Source organism: Cynocephalus volans, chromosome 2 (assembly GCF_027409185.1).
Source record: "Cynocephalus volans isolate mCynVol1 chromosome 2, mCynVol1.pri, whole genome shotgun sequence".
Lineage (NCBI taxonomy): Eukaryota > Metazoa > Chordata > Mammalia > Dermoptera > Cynocephalidae > Cynocephalus > Cynocephalus volans.
In genome coordinates, this window is record NC_084461.1 from 59,259,534 (window position 1) to 59,276,863 (window position 17,330).

General features: G+C 39.7%; 1 protein-coding gene across 6 annotated transcripts in view; it reads right to left on the minus strand.

Annotated features, from left to right (window-relative positions):
• Nucleotides 1-12,946, minus strand: part of CCDC125 (coiled-coil domain containing 125) — a 29,248-nt gene extending 16,302 nt beyond the window's left edge. The window contains exons 1-5 of one of the 6 annotated variants that reach the window (XM_063087492.1): nucleotides 12,704-12,946; nucleotides 9,660-9,774; nucleotides 6,023-6,102; nucleotides 4,390-4,736; nucleotides 1,178-1,236 (exon numbers count right to left, since the gene is read on the minus strand). In XM_063087492.1, the coding sequence (XP_062943562.1) occupies nucleotides 1,178-1,236; nucleotides 4,390-4,696 (366 nt within the window). In that variant the 5' untranslated portion in view covers nucleotides 4,697-4,736; nucleotides 6,023-6,102; nucleotides 9,660-9,774; nucleotides 12,704-12,946. Of the gene's footprint in view, nucleotides 1-1,177; nucleotides 1,237-4,389; nucleotides 4,737-6,022; nucleotides 6,103-9,659; nucleotides 9,775-10,114; nucleotides 10,135-12,703 lie in introns of those variants that run through there. The other 5 variants (XM_063087490.1, XM_063087493.1, XM_063087491.1 and 2 more) reach the window with 5 other exon arrangements.
• Nucleotides 12,947-17,330: the final 4,384 nt, after the last annotated feature.

Genomic DNA, 17,330 nt, shown 5'->3' on the forward strand with positions numbered 1-17,330 from the left:
AAAAAGAAAACGGGGTTTTTGCAGATGTGTTAAAAAAACAAAAAACTTTAGGCAAATTAAATTTAGCAGTTTAACTGAACAAAGAACAATTTATGAATCAGGCTGCCTTCAGAAACAGAAGAGGTTCAGAAAACTCTGCTCTGCAAAGTGGGCCAGGCAGCATTTATTGACAAAATGGCAGTGAGGTATAGAAACAGCTTGATCAACCAATCAGCTCAGCTTTTGCCTAATTTGGACATGGTCTGATCAGTTGGCAGCCTGTGATTGGCTAAAGCTCAGCAGTTGTGATTGGCTGAGACTCAGCTAGTTGTTACAAAAAATAGACTCCTGAATTAGGCTTTCTGTTTGTTTACAAACGGTTAGGTTGCAGTTCCTTATATAGGGACTCCAGGTAAGGAGGCAGCCTCTGGACAAATTTAGTTTAATTAACAGAATTAAGCAAGTTAAGATGACATCATACTGGAGGGTGAGCTCCAATCCAATGGCTGGTGTCCTTATAAAATGAAGGAAATTTAGATACAGACATACAGGGGAGAAGCCCATGTGGTGACAGAGGCAGAGACTGGATTTGTGCAGCTACCAGCCAAGGAAAGCCAAGAACTGCAGCAACCACCAGAAGAGGCAAAGAAGAATTTTCCTCTGGAGACTTCAGAGGGAGCAAGAACTGACAGAGAATCGATTTCTGTAATTTTAAGCCACCACGTACTTTGTCACAGCAGTCCTAGGAAACCAATTCAGTAGCTTTCACAAGAGTCACAAACACACTCAAAGGTGGGCTTCGTGTTTCCCAAAGGATAGCCATCCCTCACAGAAACTGCTATTTCCACTAAGTGGGACAGACTCCTCAGACTACTTGGTCTTCTGGTTTCAAGGAGATTAAGTGAAGTCAGGTTGTTTCAAGCCACACATAGAGGGAAGGAAGTAATAACTATTTTCTCTAGGAGGATATTACAGAAGTAGGGTCTACTTCTGAAAGAACTGGTGGGCATGTTTCCATAAGTAGCCTCTTTAAGAGATGAGGAGGATAGGAAACAGGAGGTCAATTGAAAAGTATCAGCTTTAGACTGTAGTTAATCAAGAATATGTGCCTTCCATACAATTTTGGTATTACTTAAACACAATACCTATTGGTGGACTTTATTCACATGAGAATTTTTATATTAGCCAGAGAACCTACCTCTAAGGTTTCATGAAGCCGTTGCCTTAATTCTTCATTTGACAATTCTGAATTAGAATCTAGCGGGAAAAAAAAAAAAAACTTGAATATTTTCTTTAACTAGTTAAGTATGAGGAATTTGTTTATAAAATATCACATACAGGTTTTTCCCTAATTCCAAAAAGAATTGTAATAAACCAAATAATGATAAAAATATGTAGCTTAAAACATTTCACAAATGAAGACACATACTTTGAATAAAAAGACTTAAAAAAAGGACTCTCAAATAAAATTGATGTTAATGAATTGGTGATACAAAATAGAAAAACATGAATGTGAGTGAGTAAAATGAAAAGATTTTGGTGTTTGACTTAAGCTTGATGTAGTGGATTGAATTATGTCCCCTCAAAACTCACTGAAACTTGAATTGTGTCCCTCAAGTTTCATGTATTAGAAACTTAGCCCCACTGTGACAAGAGGATGGGAAATCCTATTATGGTAATTGAGAGGTGGAGTATTGAAGGGGTGATTGGATTGTCGGGCCGTGCAGTAGTGAACGGATTAAAAATGATTGTCAAGGGCGTGGTTCTGAGGGCTTTAAAAGAAGAGGAGAGTCTGTCTTGCTCTATCTCTGCTCTTTCTGCTTCCACCATCTTGCAATGTGAGACCCCTTAGTCACTGTCACCACCACCAGATGGACTTCAGACTTCCCAGCCTCAGCAACTGTAAGCAATAAATGTCGTTTTCCTTTACATCACTCACTCTCAGGTATTCTGTTACAGCAACACAAAAACGGACTAATACACTTGATCAATGTAGTATTATGAATATCGAACAAATAACCTGAATTTAATTTCTTTCCAAGGAGAATGACTAGAAGGCCTCTGTAACTTCAATTATTCTCTCCTGAATGTAATCAATTGAGAAATTAAACTGAGCCTCCTAGGAGCTTTATCTTCATTTCTGTCTCACTCACAATAAAAAAAAATATTAAGGTGGTAAATTGCAAGCAACTGTAAAAAGTAAAAGAAAGAAAAATAACATTAGAAAAAATATTTTGAAGGCCATTAAAAATTTTTCAAAACAATTTTTTCCTTTGTTATTCTGAATCCATCAGCATGATGGTATCCAAGGCAAAACTTAAATCATGTTTTTACCATGATGATTCAGGGTTCCAAACAGGGACACAAGTGACATTGGATTGGCAATGACAACTTCTGTTCTATTAATACTTGTGGTAGGCAGAATAATGGCAGCCAAAGATGTCCACATCCTAATCCCCAGGATCTGTGAATTCACGGCAAAAGGGACTTTGCAGAGGTGATTAAGAATTTTCATTTTTCAGGGCCAGCCCGTGGCTAACTTGAGAGAGTGTGGTGCTGATAACACCAAGGCCACAGGTTCGGATCCCTATATAGGGATGGCCGGTTAGCTCACTTGGTGAAGCGTGGTGCTGACAACAGCAAGTCAAGGGTTAAGATCCCCTTACCAGTCATCTTTAAAAAAAAAAAAAGAATTCTCTTTTTTCAGCTGGTCAGTATAGGGATCTGAACCCTTGACCTTGAAGTTATCAACATATTGAGAATTTTGAGATGGGAGATTATACTGGATTATCCAGGTGGGTCCAATGTACCCATAAGAGTACATATAAATGAAAGAGAGGCAAGAGGGTCAGTGTGAGAGTGATATGACATAGGAAAGGCTCAACTAGCCATTGTTGGCTTTGAAGATGGAGGAAGGGGGCCATGAGCCGAAGAATGCAGACAGCCTCTGGAAGCTGGAAAGGCAAGGAAACAGACTCTCCCCTAGAGCCTCCAGAAGGAACACAGGAGGCTCTCCTGCCAACACCTTGATTTTATCCCAGTGAAATTTGTTTTAGACTTTTGACCTCCAGAACTGTAAGATAACAAATTTGTGTTGTTTTAAGCCACTAAATTTGTGGTATTTTGGAAATTATCTATTAGCAACAAGAAACTAATACAATACCCTTTCCTAGGATTGGGTCAACATTGATAAAAAGACAAAAAGTCCATAAACCAACAAAACTGGAGCTCATACTGTTACTATTACATCTTGTTTATATCCCAGCAGTTTCCTCATGTTAAAAGGCATCTTAGCATCATGTTCAGTTTTACATTTCTTGCTTACAAAACAGTATCCATCCTCTATGTATAATAAGGAATTGGAAGAGAAAAATCTATAAATAATCCCATGCTAATTTCAAGAAGAATCTGAAGGATGGGGATGAACCCCAAGCTGCAACATGAATTTTGTAAATTTTGAAACCATGTTTCTTAAATTATTCTTGTGTTGTTCTAATTAGTGTTTGCTCATCTTTGGTGGGGGAAGTTTCAGGAGTGAAAATTTCACAACATGTATTACAAAAGATTCAGCCAAATAAGAGCTGGTGCCACACAGTACAGGCATGGACTCATCCACGGATTCCCAATCATTTTGGAGTTGTAACATTCTGTAGAAATATGACTCTCAATTTTATTCTTTCCCTAATGTAAGGCATAAATTCTTTTTGGTTATAATATATTAAGATTAATTTTGTTTTGACAATATTTGAGAATTTCATGACATCCTAAAAGAACCGGAAGCATCTGAGTTCTTCCTGGAACACTCCTTTGCCAGATAACCATGAGGCATGCTCCCCACTTCACTTAGGTGCTCAAATGTCACCTCCTTAGAGAGGTCTTCCCTAATGCTGGCCTGAGACAGTAGTGCCCCATCCCCGACAATCACTCACTAGGCTTTCACTTACCACTGCCAGATGTTAAATATATGTCGATTTGCAGGTTTATTTTCTATCTCCTCTACTAGAATGTGAAATCCATGACATTAGGGCATTTGACTGTTTTGTTCACTGACATTATTCCAGGAACCTAGACCTGTGCCTGACACCCAATGGTACCCAATAAATATCTGTTGACTAAAAAAATAAATAAATAAGTAAAACTAAATCACAAAAAAAAGCAAGGTGAGTAATCACTTACTGATATCACTGACAAACATATATTATTAATGCAGATTAACTACTGTATTTCACAATTTTCACAATACTTGGAAATATAAACATCGATTACTTTTGTAGTATCGCCAGTCACAAGAGGTGAATAAAGATGAATTTCTAAAATCCACTATGGTTATCACTATGTGTTGGAAAGGGTTATAGCACTGATAATATTCACAGGGGAAAGGAGGAAGGAAAGGAAATTCAGCATTCTTACCTGTACTACTTTGTCGTCTGTAACTGGCAATTCTGGACCCTTGAAGGTATGTATCTTGCAAGCTCTTATGCTGGGAATACTGAAAAACGGCTTCACTTCTTTCTTTCCCCTTTCTTGGAAGTGGGGGAGGGCTAAAGTTCTTTCCATCTGATCTTTTTCTGGATGTAAATAAATGTGAAACTTCATAAACACCACCAGATCTTCTTCCGAGGCCATACCCTAAATCACCTTCTGTCATGTCATCATCCTCTTCTGTTTCCCAGATCTGTCCCTCTGACTCACTGGATGACCTCACCACCTTGCTCATTAGCCAAACACTGTCTTTATCATAAGGAAAAACTGGGTGTCTGTAGTTAAGAAAAACAGTAGTTAAAAAACCAACAGTAGATCCAGCAATCCCATTTCTGAGTTTACCCAAAAGATTTGAATTCAGTGTGTTGAAGAGATGTCTGCACTCCCATGTTCACTGCAGCACTACTCACAAAAGCCAAGTTATGGAATCAAACTTAGTGTCCATCAACAGACAAATGGATAAAGAAAATGCGGTATAGGGGCCAGCTGGTGAGCAGCTCAATTGGTTAGAGCACAGCCTTACAACATCAAGATCATGGGTGTGGATCCCTCGTACCAGCCACTGGCCAAAAAAAAAAAAAGGTGGTGTATATATACACAATGAAATACAATTCAGCCTTAAAAAAGAAAGACATTTTGTCATCTGTCACAACATGGATGGAATTGGAAAATATTATGCTAAGTGAAATAAGCCAGGCACAGACAGACAAATACTACATGTTCTCACTTATATGTGGAATCTAAAACAATAAAACACAAAGAAGCAGAGAGCAGAACAGTGGTTACCAGAGGCTGGGAGTGGGGAGAGTGGGGGAAATGGGGGGATGATGGTCAAGGGTACAATGTGACAGGAGGAATTAGTCAATTCCTCAATTAGAGAGGAGGAATAAGGGTTTTTTTCTTTGAGATATATTGCACAGCATGGTGAATAAAAGAGTAATATACTGTATATTTCAAAGTTGCTAAGAGTAAATTTCAAACATTCTTATCACATAAATTAAGTATTTGAGTTGAGGTGATGGATATGTTAATTAGCTTGATTTAATTATTCCATATTATATTCATAAATCATAATATTACTTTGTACCCCATAAATATATACGATTACAATTTTTCAATTTACAATTTTAAAAAATAAAAAACAGAACAAAACAAAAAACCGTCAGTATAATAAAGGTGGGTTTTCCAGGGGAAAAAAGTTCTTTCTGTATTATGCAGGTATGAATATCCCTGGGATGCACTAACACACTAATGCCACTTGTAGTCCAATTAGAAATATTTAACATTTCAGGACTGAAATAAAGGGCTGGACCTTTCTTATATATAAAGATTGCAGTGAATTGCAGAGAAGCAGGAAAGGCTTTTACTGAATCTAACAATCTACTGCTCAGGAGAAAGCAGATCAGCCTTTGCCAAGGAAACAGAACACTCTTAATATACAAGCTTATGAAGGAAATGGTTCTGTTTACACAAGCCTAAGAGCAATACAAAATCCAGAAAAGTCTCTGAAAAATGAGACTTCCAATGACTAAGAGTATTCCATTTACAGGAAGTTTCCCACCTTCTGCCTCTGTCTCCTCGGCCCTTTATCCACTTTAGGTGCTCAGGGCACTACAGCTTCACTTGGTTCACTTTCTGTTCCTGTACAGACACAATCAGCAGAGGTTTTGTGATTTGGGACAGTGGATAGGTGGAGGAAAGAAGGTGCCCCTCTCTCATTCTCTCCCCCTCTTTCTCTCTCAAATCATGCCACACCTGAGTTCAAAATCCTCCACCATTTTGCAGCTCCATTGCGGTAAAGGCCAAAGCCCTTTCAATGGCCAAAGACCCTACAACACTCATCTCTGACCTCATCCACTCACAGCAACACAAAATGGACTAATACACCATCTAAAATTGTAAGCTCCTCCTGCCTATCCCACTTGTCCACTTTAAATTTCTCCTTAGCACAACGACCTTCTAACATACTCCATATTTTACTTATTTCACAAATTACACCACTAAAATCAGGGCCAATAAAAAGGGTGAAGTTAATACAAAAGTGGGAGTCCGGTGAAGCTGAGGTGGTGCAGGCCTGCCTATGAGGCATCTTCAGAGGCAGGGTTGCCCAATAGGTAGGGCGGCCCCAAGCGTTTTCCTCCAACAGAGCCCAAACCTGCTGTAGATGGCCTTACGAAGAACAGAAGCTCCGTAAGGGGAGCAGCTTCTGTCCATTTGGTTAACCGCTGTATTCTCCATGTCTAGAACAGTATCTGAAACATAATCTGTGCTCAATAAGGACTTGTTTAATAAAGGAATAAAGGAATGAAGAAAGGAACAAACAAGCAAAGTGAAATACTTGCGTCTAGGGCAGAAAAACAAAACAGTCATCTCAGCAAGACTGCACACAGGATACTGTGGGGCTACTGCCTGCCCTTCTTTCCAGAAGGAAATGTCTCCTGGCAAAAATGCCTACAGAGAAATCACCATCAATGAGCCCTCCCCATGGGTAGACCACTGCAGTCACCTACTTGGTGACAGTGGGGCAGCTGGAGAGTACCCAAAGTGCTCAGCCTTGTCCTTCCAGTACAGAGTACGGTTAATAGGGGCTTTCAACACCAGGCATTTCAAAACAGCTGCTTTGCTGTAGCTGTTAAGAAATATTTCATCCTTTTCTCAAGACACGCTTAAAAAAACCAAATGCAGGGGCAGGGGCAGGGGCCAAGGGTTGGGGGCAGCATCAACACACCTGACATCTTTCTCTAAATACCCGCTTTTTTAAGTTTAACAGCACTTTCAAGGAAATTTAATCTCAGTCTTGCATTTTTTGCTGAGATCTCTTTCTTATTTTCCCACTAGTAATAATACCACATGTAGATACCAAATGAAACTGATCATGTATGAAGGGGTTTCTACTGTTTTTAGGGTCAAAGTGCCATATATATTCAATATTAAAAACAAAGGCCCTAAAAGATTTGAACAGATATGTCATAAAAGAAGATACACGGATGGAAAGATGCTCAACATCATCGCTCATCAGGCACCTGTAAATTCAAACCACAAAGAGATTCCGCCACACACCGCTGACAAGTCTAAGTGCTGCTGAAGATGTGGAGTAAGTGAAATTCTCAAAAACTGGGGGTGGGAGTATAAAGTGGTACAAACACTGTGGAAAACAGTTTGAGAGTTTCTCATAAGCACATGACCCAGCAATTGCATTCTTTTACCCAAGAGAAGTGGAAGCATATGTCTATTTCCATACAAAGATGTGTGCATGAATGTTCACACTTTACCCAAATTAGTCAAAACCTGGAAACAGCCCAAGTGTCTGCAGGAAAGCAGACAGACAAAGTGTGGTACATCCATAAAACAGAATATATTCAGCAATAAACAACAATTCATTTCTGATATATGCAACCACCTGGATGAATTTCATAGACATTATGCTAACAAAAGAAGCACATACTGTATGAAATCCTGGCAAAACTAATGTACAATGACAGTAAACAGATTAATGGTTGCCTAGTGTGGGAGGGCTGACTTCAAAGGGAACTTCATGAAGGAACTTTTTTGGGGTGATGGAAAAAAGTTCTAAATTTTTTTTTAATTGACACATTGTAATTTTATATACTTATGGGGTACCATCTGATGTTCTGACACATATATATTGTATAATAATCGGGTTAGGTAGCTAATGTATCAATCACCTCATGCATTTGTCTCCTCCAGCTATTAGGTAGTATATAAAACTTTCAACTGTAGTCATCCTACTGGGCAACAGAATCTCAGAACTTATTCCTCCTGTCTGACTGAATTCTGCACCTATTGGCCTCTCCCTTTCTCTCCCATCTCCCCAATCTCTGACAATCACTGTTCAACTCTCTGCCTCTCTAATATCAACATTTTCTTTTTCTTTCTTTCATTTTTTGATTCAAAAAGTTCTACATCTGGGGCCAGCCCATGGCTCACTCGGGAGAGTGTGGTGCTGATAACACCAAGGCCACGGGTTCGGATCATATATAGGGATGGCCGGTTAGCTCGCTGGGTGAGCGTGGTGCTGACAACACCAAGTCAAGGGTTAAGATCCCCTTACTGGTCATCTAAAAAATAAAATTCTACATCTTAACTAGAGTGGCAGTCGGTCAAAATTCGTCAATCTGTAGACTTACAATAGGTGTATTTTATTATACGTAAATTATACCTACAGAATATGATGTTAAAAATTTTTTAAAAACAAAACACAAAAAAACTGGATTAGATCAGGGAAGAAGGGAGAGATGACAAGATGAATAGATGGAGCATAGGGGATTTTTAGGGCAGCAAAACTACACTGCATAATACTGTATGGTGAATACATGACATTATGCATTCGGCAAAACCCACAGAACTGTAGAACACAAAGATGGATCCCTAATGTAAAATTAAGTTACTAATAATAGAGCAATATTGGTTCATAATTGTAATAAACACACACACTAATGTTACATGTTAATAACAGGAGAAACTATGTGTGGGGGTGGGGAGATAAAGGAACTATCGATATTTTCTGCTCAATTTCTCTGTAAACCTAAAACTGCTTAGGAAAAAAACGAACAAAACTGGATTAGGGGACAAGAAGAGAAGTTTATCAATCAGTTGTGCTCTCCTAGATAAGAAAATTATAAAATTGGACTCATTAAATGAGAAACAAATTTTTTTAATATTGTAATAATAACTAGCACTGTTGGTTGCTTTCCGTGTGGTAGGCACTGCTTTAAATGTTTTACTTAGATTATTCTACTTACTCTTCAGAAATACTCTGCAAGATAATACTATTATTGTGTTAAGTATAGAAAATTAAACTGAGGCACAGAGATGTGGAGTAACACAGCTAATGAGAGATGAAGAAGGATTTTGAACCCAGACTCCTGATGTCAGAGCCAAACCCTTAGCCACTGTTTTATGTCATTTGGAGAATTTCATTGAAATTAACATCAGCGTATACCAAGTTTCTATTATTTATGACATCAAATAGAACTGAAAGTAAAAGTCTAAAATAGCTAGTTTGAGCAACTCTCAACACAGCGTATTGGACTCATTTTTTCCAAATTTTTATAAAATCATCTTGGTTCTCTTACAAGGCTATTTCCTTAAAAAATAGACTGTATTTTAATTCAACAAGGTAGATAGGAAATTATTTACTGAATCAAAGAATAATCCCTTGGGAGGCTGTGTTTTACCTTTAGTGCAGTAGATTCCTGCTTATTAAGTGCAACCTCGGGCCTGCCTTAAGAAGGGTGTGGTCTTCGCAGCCAGCAGCGAAGAAAATGGAATTGGTCAACACAGGGAAAAAAGCTGTAAGAGGAAAGAGTAAGCAATCACAGGGTTAGCTAAGAATGTTTTTTAACGCACCACATGTATTCAGGTGACGGGAACGTCTTCCTGCTATTCAGAGTTGAATACAGAGAGTTTTCACGTGGGCCAATGCTCTACTACTTTTTAAAATGTAACTTCAGGGACTGTTGGCTGTGTACTCATCCACCTGCTTTTTTTTTTTTTACTCTTTACTATACTAACAAGGATTTTCCACTTTCTCTATGCTAATGGTCATATTAATATATAATACAGTACAAATCAAACTTCATTTTTGGAACACATTACTTCTAAGAAAGTGAAAATATTTAAAGTTACTAACCTTCTGTTCAACCAGTTAAGTGTATTCGATGTTGATGACAGGGAGGCAGCTGTATGTGTAACAGAGAAGGCATGTGTAACTCAGGGTCTGGGTTCAAATGTCACTCTACCACTTGCCACTCTTTGATTCTGGGCAAATCATTTAACTTCTAGGGGCCTATTTTATCCTCAAAATGCGATTAAGCATAACTACTTTATAAGGTTATTTTGGGCATCACTGATATATTTGAAATCAACTATCATAGCCAAATCAATGTTTACTGAGTTAGAATTTGAGTATTAGTTTCTTCATTTGTCAGATGAGGGGATTAGATAAATTTTTTGGTACTTTATTTTAATTTTAATTTTATTTTTGGTAGCTGGCCAGTACAGGGATTTTTTGGTTCTTTAGAGCTCTAAAATTCTGTTTCTGTGTTAGCATTTTCTAAAGCGTGCCCCATGGAACACCAGTTCTCTGGACTATTAGGTGTTGCTAGGAATAAAAAGGTTCTTTCGGTTTTATCGAGGGATGTTTTCCCCTCTTCCAGACCAGGCATACATGGTTTGCCCAAATTTACAAAGGTAGTTAGTGGCAGAGCCAGGACTAGAAACCACATCTCTAGCTCCTTGTCCAGTCCTCTGGCCACTTGGGAAAGGCCAGACAGCACAGACTATTAGAAGTCTTCCCACTTTCCACAAAAACAACTCTTTGAAAAATGATTAATGACTTCCTAATTGCTAAATCCAACATCTTGTCTCATTCCTCAGCCTCCCCCACCTGTGCAGAAGCTGCAACACTACCGACTCACCTGCCCAGGTCCCTGGTCCACCTTGGCACCTCAACCCCACAAGAAATTAGATCCTCTTCCTTCCTCTCTGACTGCCTCATATCTGCCCACTCAGGCTCCTTTTCCTATTCCTGTCCCTTCTATATATGTTTGCCTTCCACTCTTAACACTCTTAAATACACATCTCCAGCTGGATATCCTGCCAGCAATTCAAACACAGCTTGTTCAAAAACGAATTCTTTATCCTCCCCACCCCTCAACCAAGGTCTCCTCCTGAGTCCTCCATTTCTGTAAATGCATCAACCATGCTCCAAAATACCCAGGTGCGAAACTTTGGAATTGTTTTTTACTGTTTTTTTTCTCTTTGGTGCTCACATGCCTTCAGCTGCTAAGTCCTCTTAATCCTCAAAAATCTCCCCAAACCATGTTATTCTTTGCACATTAACTTCGTTGCCATGGTTGAACATCCCACAACTTCTGGGCAAAACACATAGTACCTTAATTGGTCTGCTCCAAGCCAACCAAGTCAATAATCTCTAAGCACAAACCCAATGATGTTCTTCTCTTGTCCTAAAACATTTCGTGGCTCCCATGGCATATATAATTAAAGTGTCATCCTGTATTCCTCAAGACTCCAATTTCCATTTCCAGTTTCATCTGTCTCAGTACTCCCTGGGTGTACTCTGTGCTTCCACGTCAGAGGGAATGCACCTGCTCCCAGCACCACGTCCCCCGCCACTCCCACCCACTCCCCCGCTTTGGTCACCTCCAAGCCTCTGCTTGAGCCATTCTCCACCCCACGAATGCTTTCTCCTCTCAGGCTTCTCCTTAGTTGAGGACAACACTCCTTCCAGTGTCCTCTTCCTGACTCTCCTGGGCCAGATGTGAATTCTCCTACCTCTGAGCCCTGCTAGCTCTGTACTGCAGCTTTTTAATAGTCGTTACTTCTTAACTAAACTAGGGTTTTATTGCATGTGCCAGGTCTACATCCCCTAGTGCAGGGAGTATGTTTGCTCATGAATAACTGGTATTCCAAAGATATGCACTGGACAGAATTGAAAGAGAAAAAATATTCATGAGGGAAAAGTTGGGCTAAAAGCATCTACACCCACTAGCCTGAGATCTCTGCCTTAGCAAACAAGCTAGTCAAACAGACACCTAATTCCTGTCAGGCTTTGCAAAGAGGAAATGACTTGAGCTCTCCCTGGTGAGCAGTGGCCTGCTGTACCTCACTTGTTTTTGTTTTTTAACTTTTCATTTTAGAATAATTTTAGATTTATAGTAAGTTGCAAAGGTAGTACTAAGAGCTCCTGTATAATCTTTACCCAAATTCCTTTAATGTTAACATTAGGATACATGAATCAAAATTAAGAAATTAACATTGGTACATACTATTAACTAAATCACAGATTTGTTAGGATTTCCTGAGTCTCACTACTGATGTCCTTTTTCTGTTCCGGGATCCAAACCAGGATATTCCGTTGAATTTAGTGCGTTGTAATTTTAAGGCTCAAAAATAAATAAAGGAGGAGGGGAGAGAAACAGGGTCTTTGAAATCGATTTCTTTTTTTTTTCAATGTCAGACAAGGCCATTAAACTGGCATTAGGGGAAAAGAAGCCAGGTTGCCAGCTTGCCCACCACCTGCGGAGTTTCCACGCATCTACGCACTCCCACCCCGGATTCTGCCCACCCACTGCCGTTCCACCCGCTAGGGTGCCTTGGGCACCCTCCCTGCGTCTGTCGCGGGACTGGGAACCCGGACTCCGTCTGGGCCCCAGCTCCTCTCCCGCCGCCCCCACCGCGCCCCCATCAGCGCGCTCACCCGGCGCGGAGCCTCCTCGTCGCACGCGCACGCGCCGCTGCCACCGCCGCCGCCGCCACGTGACCGTGCGGGCGCTGCCCCGGCCCGGAAAGACCCGCGAGGTGGCTGTGGGCCGTGGGCGCGGCCTCGGGGCCTGGATGCCGCCGGATGTTGGCTCTGGCCACTTCCGCCTCCGCCGCCCGCTCGGGATTTAGAGGCCAAGACGCGGGTGAGCTGCACTCGGGTAAAACAAGACGCCGCAGACGTTGAGTCCCTAGGAGTCCTGCACGAGAAAGCTGGACCTGGGCTGAAGTTCGAGGTCCAGGCGGACCTGCAGAAGCAGCCGTTCAGTACCGAGAAATGAAGAGGGCGTTGCAGGCCAGAGGGACTGCGGGAGCGAAGGCGTGGCAGCAGGAAGGAGACCGACGGGATGGGCCCGTGGGCCTCGAAAGCTGCTCCTGGGGCCACCGAGCCTCTTGGTTTCCTGAGACGGGCGCTGCCTCCCTCTGAGCTCTTCAAAACGTGCTGGGTCATCAACTTTATTACTTTGGAATAACCAAAGGGACTTCGTAGTGGTGAAAAAACTTGGCTGGGCCTAAGGATTACTGTGGTTTAGAAACAGGGAGAACTAGTAAATCCTTTCCTCGCAGTAACAAGCCACTTTATTCCTCTTCTGATCCGGCCCACGCTTCTCTTAACCACCCACTCCACAAAAGTCAACATACCTAGGTATATGGAAAACCGGACTTAGAATTGAGGCTCTAAAATTTCTCCTGATTATAGAATAAGGTCAATGCTGTGTGCACGTGAGGTGCTCAAGGATTTAAGGTTATAAAAGATTAGTATATTTATAATTTTAAGTTTGTCTAATATCTGATCTATTTTCGTAAGATAGCACATTAGTTTTTGCAAACCAAAAATAGGTTTTTTCGCTTAAAACTGACATAACTATGTAAAATCTTTACCCTAAAAATATTTCAAGTCCCGCACTCCCAACAAACTTTAAAGTAGCCCTATATTCTTTGACAGAACTTCTCCAGAATGCAGAACTTTGAAGGCATGCATATAAAATTTATTATTTAAAAAAGACATGTGCAATGCTGCTAAACTATTACATCATAATATATGCTAAATGTGTTTAAAAACTTGTTTTAAACAATTTGAGGACATTTCAAATCTGATGTTTCTTAGCAGCTTTATTGAGATATCATCTATATGACATACAATTTAAATTATATGACTCAGTGTTTTTTTGTTGTAGTGTGTTTTGGTTTTGGCAGCTGGGTGATCCAGGGATCCTAATCCTTGACTTTGATGTTATCTACACCAAGCTCTCCCAAGTGAGCTAACGGGCCAGCCCTGATTTCTGGTATATTCACAGTGATGCAACCATCACACAACCAATTTTAGAGCATTTTCATTGCCCCAAAAAGAAATCCCCTACCCATTAGCAGTCACAATCCCTTCAACTGCCCCAGCCCAGGACAACCACTTATCTACTGTCCATCTCTGTATATTTGCCTGTTTTGTACATTTTATATAAATGGAATCATGCAATATATGGTCGTTTGTGCTGGCTTCTTTTTCCTAGCAAAATTTTTCAAGGGCTATCTATGTTGTAGCATGTATCAGTACTTCTTTTCATGGCTAAATAATATTCCACTTTATGGATATATCACCATTTATTTAGCCATTGATCAGTTGATGGACATTTAGGTTGTTTCCAGTTTGGGGCTACTATGAATAATTATGCTTCTGTGAACATTCATGGACAAGTTTTTGTGTGAGGTATGTTTTCTCTTCTCACCGAGGAGTGGAATTGCTGGGCCATATACTGTAGTACTCTATGTTTAACATTTTGAGGAACTGCCAAATGGGTTTTTCAAAGTGGCTACACCATTTCATATTAACACTAGCTACATATGAGAGTTCCAATTTCTCCACATCCTCACCAATACCTGTTATTGTTTGTGTTTTTGGTTATAGTCATTCTAGTGAGTGCAAAGTGATATCTCATAGGGGTTTTAATTTGCATTTCCCTAATGACTATTGATATTGAGCATTTCTGCATGTGGTTATTGGCAATTTGTATATCTTCTCTGAAGAAATGCCTATTCAAATCCAGTGTCTAGGGCTGGCTGGTCAGCTCACTTGGTTAGCGCATGGGACTACCAGCAAGCTGCCAAAACCAAAAAACAAATATATTGTTTATTTTTTAGTTGGGTTATTTGTCTTTTTATGATTGAGTTGTAAGAGTTCTTTATATATTCTGTATACTAGACCCTTATCTGAGGTATGATTTGCAAATATTTTCTATCAGTCTGTAGGTTGTCTTTTTATTTTGTTGATGGTGTCTTTTAAAGTTTAAAAGATTTTTTTTTTTTTTTAAAAGATGACCGGTAAGGTGATCTTAACCCCTGACTTGGTGTTGTCAGCACCGTGCTCTCCCAAGTAGGCTAACCAGCCATCGCTATATAGGGATCCGAACCCGTGGCCTTGGTGTTACCAGCACTGCACTCTCCCAAGTGAGCTACAGGCCGGCCCTCAAAAAGATTTTTAATTTTGATGAATTCCACTTTATCAGTTTTTTCTCTGGTCGTTTGTGCTTTTGGTGTCATATCTTAGAAGGCTAACCCAAGGTCATGAAGATTTTCTCCTTTGTCTTCTTCTAAGAATATTGGTCATTTTAGCTCTTACATTTTGGTTTATGATCCTTTAGAGTTAATTTTGGGGTTTGTGTAAGGATCATATCTGCCTTCATTCTTTAATGTAGAGTTATTCCAGATTTTCCAGCACCATTTGTTGAAAGGATTGATCTTTCTACATTCAATTGTCTTAGCAACCTTATAGAAAATCAACTGGTCATAAATGTAAGTGTTTATGTGTAGTCTCTCAATCCTACTCCATTGATCTGTATGTCTATTCTTATGCCATTACCACGGGGTTTTGATTACTGGAGCTTTGTAGTAAGTTTGGAAGTCAAGAAATGTGAATCCTCCAACTTTGTTTTGGCAGTTCTTGTAAGAGCCCACCACAACAAATAGTCATAGACAATTAGCCTTAGAAGAGACATTTTGTAGAACACAGCTTTAAGCAGAATGCTAGCCATAATGAAGTCTTTTTGTAACCTTGGCTGACAGCATAGCTCATGGGAAAATGCTGCATGATTTAGTGCTCAGAAAGAGCAAGATAGTAAGAGCTAATCAAGAACTTGGTGTATTAGTCCATTTGTGTTGCTTATAACAGAGTACACAGAACTGGGTGATTTATAAAGAAAATGAAATTTATTGCTTACAGTTTCTGAGGCTGGGAAGTCCAAAGTCCATCTGGTGGTGGCAATAGTGACTCAGGGGTCTCACTGCAAGATGGTGGAAGCAGAGAGAGCAGAGAGGGAGAGAGACAAACTCTCCTCTTCTTTTAAAGCCCTCAGAACGATACCCCTGACCACCATTTTTAATCCATTCACTACAGCATGGTCCTACAATCCAATCACCTCTTCAAGGTTCCACTTTTCAATTACCCTAATAAGATTTCCCAACCTCTTAACAGTCACAGTGGGGGCTAAGTTTCTAATACGTAAAACTTGGGGGACACAGTTCAAGCTTCAGTGAGTTTTGGGGGGACATTATTCAATCTATTACACTTGGTAAACTAACCATTCTTCCTTTGGAGTCACAGCTTTTTGGGAACAAGACAGTTATCCACCTTGTGGGAGCAAGATAACACCTGTGTCCCAAGGATAAGCTGAAGAGTTAGAAGACTGACCATGAGATAACAAAATCCTGGTGTCTGCAAGATTGCACATGGCAGCTCCTCAATTGGAATAACCTCCCCCCATGTTTCCCACACTTTTCCCTTTCAAAACTCTGCTGAGGCTCCTGAGCCTTTGGACTGTTTACAGTCTGTCTCCCAGGTTGCACTTTCTGAATAAAACTTCTAAACCTTGCACAACACCTCTCTCAAGTCCTTTATTCCTGGCAGAAGAGCAGCTGTACTTAGTTGCTGGTTACATTCAAAGTCCCTTAAATTTTCATATGAATTTTAGGATCAGTTTGTCAATTTCTGCAAAGAAGACAGCTGGGATTGTGATACGGAATTGTGTTAAATCCATAGGTCAGTCGGCAAGTATTGCCTCATAGCAATATTGTCTTCTGATCTATGAATATGGGATATCTTTCTGTTTACTTAGCTTTGCTTTAATTTCTTCCAATAATGTTTTGTAGTTTTCAGAGTACAAGTTTTACACTTCTTTTGTTAAATTAATTCCTAAATATTTTATTATTTTCAATGCTATTATAATTGGATTTTTTTTCATAATTTTATTTTTGGATTTTTCATTTCTATCACATAGAAATATAATTAATTTTCATATATTAATCTTGAATATTAGTGAGTTTGTTAATTAGTTTTAATAGTTTTTTTTTTTTAAGTAGATTCCATGGCAGTTTTCTATATACAAAATTAAGACATCTGCAAATATAGTTTTACTTTTCTTTCCCAACCTGAGATTCTTTTATTTCATTTTCTTGCATAATTTATCTGGCTAGAATCTCCAGTACATTGTTTAGTAAAAGTGGCAAGAGTGAACATCCTTGTCTTATTTCTGATCTAGAAGGAAAGCATTCAGTCCTTCACCATTAAGTATGAT